Source organism: Ovis canadensis, chromosome 15 (assembly GCF_042477335.2).
Source record: "Ovis canadensis isolate MfBH-ARS-UI-01 breed Bighorn chromosome 15, ARS-UI_OviCan_v2, whole genome shotgun sequence".
Classification (NCBI taxonomy): Eukaryota; Metazoa; Chordata; class Mammalia; order Artiodactyla; family Bovidae; genus Ovis; species Ovis canadensis.
Window position 1 is genome coordinate 80,579,023 of NC_091259.1, and position 13,074 is coordinate 80,592,096.

General features: G+C 41.0%; 1 protein-coding gene across 4 annotated transcripts in view; it reads left to right on the forward strand.

Annotated features, from left to right (window-relative positions):
* Positions 1 to 13,074, forward strand: part of TTC17 (tetratricopeptide repeat domain 17) — a 125,598-nt gene that overhangs the window by 76,996 nt on the left and 35,528 nt on the right. For all 4 annotated transcript variants that reach the window (XR_011249252.1, XR_011249253.1, XM_069553943.1 and 1 more), the window contains 2 exons: positions 8,505 to 8,764; positions 9,282 to 9,435. Coding sequence is in view for 2 of the 4 variants with exons in the window: in XM_069553943.1 (XP_069410044.1) it covers positions 8,505 to 8,764; positions 9,282 to 9,435 (414 nt within the window). In the remaining 2 variants the exon portion in view is untranslated. The remainder of the gene's footprint in view (positions 1 to 8,504; positions 8,765 to 9,281; positions 9,436 to 13,074) is intronic.

Consider the following 13,074-nt stretch of genomic DNA (forward strand, 5'->3'; position numbering starts at 1 on the left):
GTAATGTCTCTGCTTTTGAATATACTATCTAGGTTGGTCATAACTTTTCTTCTAAGGAGTGAGCGTCTTTTAATTTCATGGCTGCAATCACCATCTGCAGTGATTTTGGAGCCCCCCAAAATAAAGTCTGACACTGTTTCCACTATTTCCCCATCTATTTCCCATGAAGTGATGGGACTGGATGCCATGATCTTCGTTTTCTGAATGTTGAGCTTTAAGCCAACTTTTTCACTCTCCTCTTTCACTTTCATCAAGAGGCTTTTGAGTTCCTCTTCACTTTCTGCCATAAGGGTGGTATCATCTGCATATCTGAGGTTATTGATATTTCTTCCAGCAATCTTGATTCCAGCTTGTGTTTCTTCCAGTCCAGCATTTCTCATGATGTACTCTGCATAGAAGTTAAATAAGCAGGGTGACAATATACAGCCTTGACATACTCCTTTTCCTATTTGGAACCAGTGTGTTGTTCCATGACCAGTTCTAACTGTTGCTTCCTGACCTGCATACAGATTTCTCAAGAGGCAGGTCAGGTGGTCTGGTATTCCCATCTCTTTCAGAATTTTCCACAGTTTATTGTGATCCACACAGTCCAAGGCTTTGGCATAGTCAATAATGCAGAAATAGATGTTTTTCTGGAACTCTCTTGCTTTTCCCATGATCCAGGGGATGTTGGCAATTTGATCTCTGGTTCCTCTGCCTTTTCTAAAACCAGCTTGAACATCAGGGAGTTCACAGTTCACGTATTTTACTATCCTAACCCAGCTAAACGAAGGAAGAGGACCACTTGTGCAAATGAATACTCACTATTGTTTTCTTCTCAGAAGTGAATGATTTCCCTCCCTATCTTAGTCTTAGTGATTTAATCTAAGCCTTTTGTGCTTTCTGATTACTAGTTTGAAATTTTATGCTGTTGTTTATGCATTAAATCTTAAGTCCACAGCTTTATCCTCTGACTTCAAAAAAGAGATCACTGCCTTTTTTAAATTGAAGTATAGTTGCTGTACAATATCATGTTACAGATGTATAATATAGTGATTCACAATTTTTAAAGGTTTTCCTCCATTTGTAGTTGTTATAAAATGCCTGTTACATTCTCCATATTGGACAGCGTATCTTTGTAGCTTACTTTATCCTTGTGGCCCAGTAGTCCAGTACAGGAGACGTGGGTTCAGTGTCCGAGTCGGGAAGATCCCCTGGAGAACTAAACGGCAACCCACTCCAGTATTCTTGCCTGGAGAATCCCATGGACAGAGGAGCCTGGCGGGCTGCAGTCCACGGGGTCACAAAAAACCAGCACAGTTTAGTGACTGAACAGCATCACAACTAATAGTTTGCGCCTTTCGACCCCCTGCTCCTGTAGTGCCCCTCCTTCCTTCCCTCTCCCCACTGGTCATGTCTAGTTTGTTCTCTATATCTGTGAGGTGTTTTTTTTTTTTTGGTTATATTCACTAGTTACACATTTTAAATTCCACATATAAGTGATATTCTACAGTATTTGCCTTTTCTGTCTGACATATCTCACTAAGCATAGTGCCCTCCAAGCCCATCCGTGTTGTGCAGAGAAGACAGGAACTCCAGACAGAACTACCCAAGGTCCTGTGGTGGTGGAGTCCTAATTTGAAAACAACTTTGTCTAATTCCAGAGTGTACTTTCTGTTTTGTGAGACAAAGGAACATATTCTGAAAGGTAGAATGTGCCTGCTTGCCTTTAGAAGCCACAGTCTTACAGAACAACCTATGGATATGAATCACATAAGACTTTCTGGACACATTTTGATCCAAACTTTGAAGGAAGGACTTTGTCTTGCTGGTCATCTCTTTGAATATGTGATCTTTACCTCTGTTTATTGTCAGTCTGTTCATTTTGCATTTGTCTTTTCAGTTTCTGCTCCCTAAAACTCTTCCTGGAACCTTTCTTCCAAGATTATTAACGCTGCTTATCAAACACAGTCACCTTCTTTTAATCACCTTCTGATGGTCCTCTCCCTCAGTGTTCCCGGCATTGTCTTGCTTCTGCTTCTGCTCCAGGCATGGGCAGCTTGGTCTCTCCCTGGGTAGCCCATTCCATTTCTGACCACTCATAATTCCTAATACAGAGCTAAAATACGGCTTCTCGTCTCTAGCCCTGCCCTCTGAGGCTAACAGAGCCTGTCTCTCTCTAATGTGCTTCCTGAGATGTTTGAAAACGGTTATTGTTCGTGTCTACCAGCCCCCACCCCACGTTTCTGCTCCCTTTAGCTTAATGTCCTCATTTGCTTCTAGCTCCTCTTTAATACAGTTTTAGTCCCTTCACTATCCTTGAAGTACTCGCTCTGGAATTTTTTAAAATCTTCATAGCAAAATATTTTCAAAGTCTGATCATGTGTGTATGCGGTATATCAGCTGCTCTTCCTGCCACAGGATCACCTTGATTTTTTCAGTCCTCCCCGGTTTAACATGGTTTTAAGGAGTTTCACCAAGTCCCTTTTCTACGAATGTGCTCCGCTTTGAAAGCCTCTTCCACCATGGTGCCCAGACTGTGAATTTCCAGATTTCCAGTTGTGTCTACAATGTTGCAAAGTTATAGTGGGCTTTTTTTGTTTCCTTTTCTTATATCAGAACTGCATACGCTTCTCTCTCTTTCTCAACACTCCTCCTGTCCCTGTGATTCTGGCCGGATTACCTCACAGGGCTCAGACTCAGCTGTGAGTTTTCCCAGTACCCTGAGATATAATTCATCCAGGTGAGAAAAGCGTGAACTTTTCTTTGGGTGAGCCTCACTGTGGGTGCTCACAGTCTCTTCACTTCACAATATGTATTCTCCTTTTTCCAGTTTGAAAATGGTACATGTTGAAGACAAAGAAAAAAACAAGGGTCTCTGTCTCTCTGTTTCCAGTTTACATCCCAGCATCTGGCCCACAAGCAGCAAGCCTAACAGTTACTTTTGTTTTCTGTTGTTCAGTTGCTAAATTGTGTCTGACTCCTCGTGACCCCATGGATTGCAGCACACCAGGCTTCCCTGTGCCTCACTGTCTCCTGGAGTTTGCTCAACCTGCTGAGACCCCTCTGTTGTCCAGACCTCTTTCTGCCTGAATTCTGTATTTGCAGCTGCTTATTGGACAGTGTCTGGAGACGTGTCCATACTTCTAGCCTAGACCATAGCTCCACTGGTTGTTATATTCTGAGCCCTCAGCACATTGTTAAGCACGTAACAACAAATGTTGAAACAAAGTAATAAATAAGCGCCTGAAATCCCAACACTGTCCTGTTGTGCTGTCCCTGTGCCATCGACTTTGCAAACAGCATCACAGTCACACATTCGCAGATTCTAAAGCTTCACATAGTATAGTAAAATGCTCCCTGTTTCACATCAGGCTTTAAAATCGTGAAGTCATCTTTGGCTTTATTCTATTTCCCATTATATCCACATAATTACCAAATTCTGTTCATTTTTCTTCACTGAAATTTCCCCATACCTCTTTCCCTTCCCTTTTAAATATTTCCCCTTTATCCCCAGCCTAAGTCAGTTTCTCTTTATGTGCATAGAGATAAGTGTATAGAGATTGTTGAAATACCTTTCTGCTTGTCCGCTGTCTGCCTTCTGCCCCCACCCCTAGTTCCTGAGACATCACCTGATCCACTGGCCTAACCTTTGGACTGTGGTGGCTGCCGCCTCATTATTCTTTGCTTAACGAACTGGAGGCTCCCTTTACAATGAATCTTTGTCCAGACTCTCCCAGACACTCAGTGTCACCCACTCCCCTGAGTTTCTTTTTTGCTGATGTACCCTGTATAAATTTTTTGTTCTATTTAATTTGAAAGCAGTAGTGCCTTCACATACACCTTCCTTACACCTGTTTCTGTATGTGTGTGAATGGGTGTTTAGTGTCATCACTCTGGGGAGTGCCCTCCCTGGACCTCTTCTGTCTTAAATCCTGCCTCAGGTAGTCTACCTTCCTGTAAAAAAAGCATTTCGTGACTACATTCAATTATGTCTTTCCTTTAGAAAAAAATATTTAAATGTAATTGTTCTCTCTTTGTTTAATGTATAGTTTCATGTCTCCAAATTGGTTATATTTAATTCCTTAGGATCAGATTCTTTTTGCTCCCAAATGTATAGCACAGAGACAGGCATGTAGTAGGGCCTAAATAGATAAACGTTGGTCTGTTTTTTCTAAGGCGTAGCACCTTTATGATCTCCCCATTTCTCCCCTTTATTCAGTGCTGTTTAGGAACTGCTGTCACCCCAACCCCAGCAGCTTTGAAAAGGCCAAATAGCTGCCAGCAGCAGAAGCCTGCAACTAGTTTTTAGTTGAATACTGATTTCCACCAGCGAAAGGCCTTTTCCCTAGGAACTTTTTAATGATATATATTACCATATGGTAAGGGCATAGGAGAAAAGGAAAGATATAAGCATCTGAATGCAGAGTTCCAAAGAATAGCAAGAGGGGATAAGAAAGCCTTCTTCAGCGATCAAAGCAAAGAAATAGAGGAAAACAACAGAATGGGAAAGACTAGAGATCTCTTCAAGAAAATTAGAGATACCAAGGGAATATTTCATGCAAAGATGGGCTCGATAAAGGACAGAAATGGTATGGACCTAACAGAAGCAGAAGATGTTAAGAGGAGATGGCAAGAATACACAGAAGAACTGTACAAAAAGGATCTTCACAACCTAGATAATCACGGTGGTGTGATCACTAATCTAGAGCCAGACATCTTGGAATGTGAAGTCAAGTGGGCCTTGGAAAGCATCACTGTGAACAAAGCTAGTGGAGATGATGGAATTCCAGTTGAGCTATTTCAAATCCTGAAAGATGATACTGTGAAAGTGCTACACTCAATATGCCAGCAAGTTTGGAAAACTCAGCAGTGGCCATAGGACTGGAAAAAGTCAGTTTTCATTCCATTCCCAAAGAAAGGCAATGACAAAGAATGCTCAAACTACCGCACAATTGCATTCATCTCACATGCTAGTAAAGTAATGCTCAAAATTCTCCAAACCAGGCTTCAGCAATATGTGAACCGTGAACTTCCTGATGTTCAAGCTGGTTTTAGAAAAGGCAGAGGAACCAGAGATCAAATTGCCAACATCCGCTGGATCATGGAAAAAGCAAGAGAGTTCCAGAGAAACATCTATTTCTGCTTTATTGACTCTGCCAAACCCTTTGACTGTGTGGATCACAATAAACTGTGGAAAATTCTGAAAGAGATGGGAATACCAGACCACCTGACCTGCCTCTTGAGAAATCTGTATGCAGGCCAGGAGGCAACAGTTGGAACTGGACATGGAACAACAGACTGGTTCTAAATAGGAAAAGGAGTACATCAAGGCTGTATGTTGTCACCGTACTTATTTAACTTCTATGCAAAGTACATCATGAGAAACGCTGGACTGGAAGAAGGACAAGCTGGAATCAAGATTGCCGGGAGAAATATCAATAACCTCAGATATGCAGATGATACCACCCTTATGGCAGAAAGTGAAGAGGAACTCAAAAGCCTCTTGATGAAAGTGAAAGAGGAGAGTGAAAAAGTTGGCTTAAAGCTCAACATTCAGAAAACGAAGATCATGGCATCCAGTCCTATCACTCCATGGGAAATAGATGCAGAAACAGTGGAAACAGTGTCAGACTTTATTTTTGGGGGCTCCAAAATCACTGCAGATGGTGATTGCAGCCATGAAATTAAAAGATGCTTACTCCTTGGAAGAAAAGTTATGACCAACCTAGATAGTATATTCAAAAGCAGAGACATTACTTTGCCGACTAAGGTCCATCTAGTCAGAGCTATGGTTTTTCCAGTAGCCATGTATGGATGTGAGAGTTGGACTGTGAAGAAGGCTGAGCGCTGAAGAATTGATGCTTTTGAACTGTGGTGTTGGAGAAGACTCTTGAGAGTCCCTTGGACTGCAAGGAGATCCAACCAGTCCATTCTGAAGATCAACCCTGGGATTTCTTTGGAAGGATGCTAAAGCTGACGCTCCAGTACTTTGGCCACCTCATGCGAAGAGTTGACTCATTGGAAAAGACTCTGATGCTGGGAGGGATTGGGGGCAGGAGGAGAAGGGGACGACAGGGGATGATATGGCTGGATGGCATCACTGACTCAATAGACGTGAGTCTGAGTGAACTCCAGGAGTTGGTGATGGACAGGGAGGCCTGGCGTACTGTGATTCAAGGGGTCACAAAGAGTCGGACATGACTGAGTGACTGGACTGAACTGAACTGAAGACATAGGGAAGTATTAATCTTTGGGACCTGGGCTTGCGGAAGTTTTTTCAACTAAACAACATGAATACTTTCTAAATAGTAGTAGTTTTTGAGTGGAAATAAGGCTTCCATCCATTTGCAGCTCTAACTATGCACTGGGGAATTACTTATGTGCTGTCTTCCTTTGACCAAAAGCCACTTTTCTTTAATCCTGTATTCTTGGTCATGGCCAAATCTATCAAAAGTTCTTTTCTGTCCCAGAACCAGGTGCAGGGTATCCCATGGTAGCCAGAGAAGGAAGGAGAGGAAGCTAAAATAACATGAGGAAGACTTGGAGACAACGCTGTTGCTACAAGTCAGCTGCCGAGCAATTCTATTTAAGTTCCTGTTGGAATCCCTATAGCAGTCCTTTTCTGCTGCTTTCCTGGCTTCGGTACTGAGAAGTTTGTGAATTATATGGCGTATTAGACGCTATGCTAAACACGTGATGCCTGCCTTTCCATCGCTTGCCTATCATCTAGGTGGGCGGTACTTGAACACGTGACAAATTTCCAGAAGGACAAGGCAAAAGCAGGAACAGCAGATCCTCAAGGAACCACAAAACAAATTTTTCCTGAGTTCCCATTAATTGTTTCTGTAGCTGTTCGCACCTGCTCTGTGCCAGGAGCAATTGTGGACATTTGGAATATAGGAGCAAACAAGGTAGAAACTAAAACTTAGAACTCTTTGTCAGCCCCACATTTATACTACTGACTGCATAATTTTGGCAAGTAACCATTCTTATCTAAATATCCTAAAGGAAAAGACTTTGCCAACCCCTGTTTGACTTTATACTTGTTTCAGAACGTTAATGATAATATTAAGCAACAGAAATTATCATATTGGCTCAGAAAACAAAGTTACTTGAAAGGATAGCAATAGATTTTGTAGTCACTTGTTAACAAATGGAAGAGCCGTATAGCTTTTCAAAGAAATAAATGACATAGATTTCTAGTGGTACTCCTCAGCTTGGCAACAGCCCTGCCCACCTTCCCACTTTCTATTCTGGAAAGTGGAATGGGAGACAGAGATGCCATTGGAGAGCTGAGTGACGCTGCAGACCTTCTGTGAGAAGAGCTCAAAGCTTTAAGTTGTTTTTAGTAATGGGAATCAGCCTGCTTTCTCAGACTTCTCAGAGACTGAAACTGCATTTCTGAGACGGGTTACTCACTGTGGTTATAGGTCTATTGATACCGTTACGAGATTCCTAACCTTGGCCTTATGAATACCATGTTCTAAATTACTGAAAAGCCAGATTACCAGTTGAAGATTATTGGGGTACTGGCATAACATAAACTGTCAATTTGTGAGCCATCAACCCCAAGCTCTCAGGTCGTCCACTGGGCACATATCATAGAAGGAAGCATTCCATTTTATTTGTTTTTGTACTCTGTATACTTCTTAGAAGGAGTAGAAAGAACTGTCACAGAACACAGTGTAAGATTCAGCCATTTATTCAAAATAGCAAAAGTTAAGTAGTAAAGTTTTTTTTTTTTTTTAAGGAAAACATTCTGTTAAGAAACTGAGACTAATTTTGCCCTAAGCTTTCTTTCTAGTTAGGCATAGAGGGGAGCTTGTAAGGTTGTGTAACCTACAGTGTATAATAATGGAAACATACTGACTGCTCAGGAGAGAGAATTTTTACTAGGCCATTGCACTGAGAAACATCCATGGGAGTCTTTCCATAAGAAACATTAGCAATATAATAAATATCTTGATAACCATTTTAGAGAAAAATTACACTAGCAAATTGTTATATCTTATATTAGCCATTAGTGAAAATGAAAGCCTTCATGTGGAATTAGGATAATTTTCCACTAAACAAATCATTGTTCAGTTAAGGTAATTAGGCTGTATGGTCTTAACAACTATATTTCATATGCCATTTGAATAAAGCTTGAAGAATCCTATATATTAAATAATATATCATAATAAACTTCTTTACCATCTATTTCTTATATCTAGAGCAAGTTGGCCTTTCCCCCCTCCCCCAAAATACACATAAAATAGCCATCTTCATGCTCACTAGTGACAATCTATGACTGCCTACCATCTAGCTTCTGCCATTGTTCTCAATCCAGTTTTTTATAAAAGCTGGATGACAAAAATGATATATTATGAATTCTGAAGATGTTGAATGGTATTTTTATGGAGATGGACTACAGAAGTGCCTCTAAGCAGAGCCGAAACTTTTCTCAGAAAGCAAGGTTGGAGTCACTCAAGTACGTGAATCACTGCGTAACTTGTACTAGCATGCTTGCACTTGAATTTCAGGCACAGTGGTTGAGGAAAGCAATGGTTCTGATGAGATGGAGAATTCAGATGAAACAAAAATGTCAGAAGAGATATTGGCCTTGGTGGATGAATTTCAACAGGCATGGCCCCTGGAAGGCTTTGGAGGAGCACTGGAGATGAAGGGACGGCGTCTGGACTTGCAGGGCATACGAGTACTGAAGAAAGGCCCCCAGGATGGAGTAGCCAGAAGTTCTTGCTATGGAGACTGCAGAAGTGAAGATGATGAAGCGACAGAATGGGTAAGAGTTTGCCAACTCAGTCCTTACCAATTTGTAGCCCAGGTCCTTGAGAGTGCGTAGGGGGCAGTGCTCCTAATTTGCCAAGTGTAATCTGTTGGGTGTGTGCCACTCGACTCCGTGCCCTAGTCAGCCTTCACATGAGAATTGTACTGCTGGAAGCATTTCATGTGCCTTGGGTAGGGTTGGCTTTTAGAGGAAATGGGTGTGAAGCCACGCTCAAAGCCTGCAGGCTTCGAACAGCCCAGTTCAGACATCTTAAGTTTTAGTTTCCTCTGTATCCTTTAAGGCCAGGTTATTTTGTTTATTTCACTAAACATTTTTCATCTAGACCTTTAAGAATTAAACTGAAGGAAAGAACTTAACTCTTGCACAGTACTGGTTATTGTTTTTTAATTGGAGGATAATTGCTTTACAATACTGTGTTAGGACTGGTTATTCTTAAAGCCACCAATACTCACAGCCACAGGCAGATGTGAAAATTGATCTCATTTGTCCCTAACATGTTTTCATTTCCCAGATCACATTCCAGGTCAAACGTGTAAAGAAACCCAAAGGAGATCATAAGAAAACTTCTGGGAAAAAGGTAGAATCAAGTCAGACAGAAAATGTGCATCGTAACCAAGGAAACCTGGAGATCACTGGCCCAAAGGTGGCATCCCCTGGGCCACAAGGTAGATTGGAATGTTCAGTATGCCAGTTTCTTCTTTCGGATTTCACTGTTTCAGTTCTCACAAAGGGTGTGTTCATGACTGCAGACGTAGATCACATGAAAAGGTAATTGAGCCAACTGAACAGGAAGCCAGTCATTGGTATAAAAAGTTTGTTTTAAACATTTGGCTTATGTTCTTACCATCTTGAACTTAAATACTCTATTACTTCTTACCTTGACAGCTTAGTTTAATGTATTAAAAAAAAACTGTGGGTTCGAGACAGACTCCTTGGGTTCAGACACCAGTTTTGCCATTTAGTTCCTTTGTCTCATTTTTCTTATCTATAAAATGGGGATAATTGCATCTATCTTATAGAGTGGTTGTGTGTATTCTATAAGGTTATACATGTAAAGTGCTTTAACTGAACACATAGGGCTTGATAATTACTAACTATCTAGTAATTTTTTATGTGTTAGATAGCTCTTTAAGTATTAGATAATGCTTTGGAACTACTCCCCAGGGGAAAAAAAATACATTTACATCAAAATGTGGCATGTACTTTTAGGGTTCATAGTTATGCCAAATCTGTCTTTGGACTCCAGGTTCAGGGCCACTGCCATGAGTACAGTTGACTTTCTTTTCCAGCAGTGAAATGGTGGTGATAGAATTTCTTAAAGAAAATTCTCTTTAATTTTTTTTCTCCTTTTTTAAAAGGATATTTTCACTGTGTTAGATTTAACAATTCAAGATAACTTCATGAAAATGTGTCTAATTTAAATTGTATTTGCCAAAGCTGCGGAGAAGGCAATGACAACCCACTCCAGTACTCTTGTCTGGAAAATCCCATGGACAGAGGAGCCTGGTGGGCTGCAGTCCATGGGGTCGCAAAGTTGGACACGACTGAGCGACTTCCCTTTCACTTTTCACTTTCATGCATTGGAGAAGGAAATGGCAACCCACTCCAGTGTTCTTGCCTGGAGAGTCCCAGGGACGGGGGAGCCTGGTGGGCTGCCGTCTGTGGGGTTGCACAGAGTCGGACACGAAAGAAGCGACTTAGCAGCAGCAGTAGCCAAAGCTGAAAGCAGAGAGCACGTAATAAAATATAAGGGATGAGGTAATCTTAGCTAAATCTCAGAATGATCTGTGACTTGACAGAAATACTAAGGACACCAAAAAGGACATTTTGGCATGACTGGAGTTGAAATATAAAGTAGTTTTACTGTTTAAGGAAGATAGCATGTGTTAGCAGATTATGGGAAGAAAGTGGCACTTGCTCTAATAAGCCTATGTGCAGTAGCAACGAAAAAGATACTCAAACTATAAAACATCAGTCATTATAGCAGTGAAACTTCCAATGGTTTAAATAGTAAACGTAATAATAATAAATACATTAAAGAGGAAAATTTAAATGGATAGTTACATACTTTCAAGGTGAAAAAGGACTTTCTAAAGCACAGAGAAAAAGAAAAAAGTAATTCTGGCATCAGAAAACACTACAAAATAGACAAAGAATTGAAACAGTATTTTTTGCAGAATATTTCTATATTTTTACAGAATACATGATAAACAAAGGATATCAGTGTCATTTAAAGAGCGCCTCCAAATCAATAGAAAAAAACACAGCATTTCAGTAAAATATGTGCACAGTACATAGGCAGTTCACCAAATATGCAGAACACACTCACACACAGACACACGCACGGCCGCTCCAATGGTTTAAATGTTTAGCCTCTCGAGCAGTCAAGGAAATGCAGACGTAAAATGTAACATGCCGTTTCGGCTTGTCAGATTGTCTTTGTATAATACACAGTGAGATTTAATAAAATGAATTTTGGGATAGTTTGACTAGATACATCAGAAAATTTTTAAATATACCAACAGTTCTACTTCTAGTGATTTACCCTAAATAATCTTCTAAGCATATTCAAAAGCAGAGACATTACTTTGCCGACTAAGGTCCGTCTAGTCAAGGCTATGGTTTTTCCAGTGGTCATGTATGGATGTGAGAGTTGGACTGTGAAGAAAGCTGAGCGCTGAAGAATTGATGCTTTTGAACTGTGGTGTTGGAGAAGACTCTTGAGAGTCGCTTGGACTGCAACCAGATCCAGCCAGTCCATTCTAAAGGAGATCCTGGGTGTTCTTTGGAAGGAATGATGCTAAAGCTGAAACTCTAGTACTTTGGCCACCTCATGCGAAGAGCTGACTCATTGGAAAAGACTCTGATGCTGGGAAGGGTTGGGGCAGGAAAAGGGGACGACAGAAGATGAGATGGCTGGGTGGCATCACCGACTCAATGGATGTGAGTTTGAGTGAACTCTGGGAGATGGTGATGGACAGGGAGGCCTGGTGTGCTGCGATTCATGGGGTCACAGAGTCAGATACGACTGTGTGACTGAACTGAACTGAATCTTATAAGTGCAACAGATATACATATAAAGACACTGATCATCACGCTGCTTATCGTAATAAAAATCTGAAAAATACCTAAATGATGACAGTTGCCTAAACCACAGCATGTTCCTGCCCTGTACTGTGCAACCAAGGTGTCTGTAATTTAGCAAGTGAACAAAAGCACTTTATAGAGTAGCATATATTGAAGATACCTCAATTTTACACTAAAACGTCATAAATGGTCATCTCTGGATGCTAATAGGGCTACAGGTGATTTTCATTTTCTATGTTTTTTTTTTCCATTTTTAAATTTTCTTAAAATAAGCCTATATTACTTTTACAAACAAAAACTAAAAATTTCTTGTAAAAGTGAAAATTAAAGCTCAGTATGGTTGAGAGGATAGAGGAGCACTTAGGCAATTTTAAGTGGATTCAAATAGGTGGGGTTGGGTAGGGCACTGAATGTACTTGCAAATAAGATCATAAAACTATTTACTTTCACTCATGCCCAAAGTTCTCTAGTGTGGAAGAGGTAAGAGAAGACTGCAGAGGTTCAGTATCCCAGTTTTCAACCAACTATAGATTCTGTCCACTGCCGAGTGATAAGATTTGTGATAAATCCTTACATGGTGGTAAAGCAGATTATTAAACTAGTCCTTTGTGAGCCCATGGGGGAAGAGTCTCAGAGATGAAGGGTCATTGTTGATTTTCTAAGAATTAATAAAACTGATAATGCATAATTGACTTCATTTCCCACTTTGGTGAGGTCTACTAGACTAGAAGACCAGGGAAGTGCCATATACATAATGTAATTGGATTTAAGCAAAGCACTTAGAGTGTCTTATGACATCCTTGTGAACAGTGTGGTGAGAGTTGGGCTTAAAGGCTCCCCAGTGCCTGCAGCATAAAGACCACACTTTCTAGGGTGGCGCACAAGACCATTTACAACCGAGCCTCTGTCTCCCCTTCAGCACCGTTCCCTGAACCAATCATGCTCTTGTTTCACCTCCTTGTCTTTGCACATGCTCTTCCCTCCACCTAGGATGTACTTCTTCCACCTCCGCGGTGCTAAGATGTCACTCATCCTTAAACTTCAAACTCCAGTGCCATCTCTTCGTTGCCCCTTGAGGCAGCATCAGTTTCTTTCTCCTCTGTACAGCTGCTCTCTGCCTTCACTGTGGCACTTACCCTGTTGTGTTCTAATAATTTATGTTTGCCTTCCTCACTAAACTGTGCACTCAAGGGCAGGCCCTTTTATTGTTCCTCTCT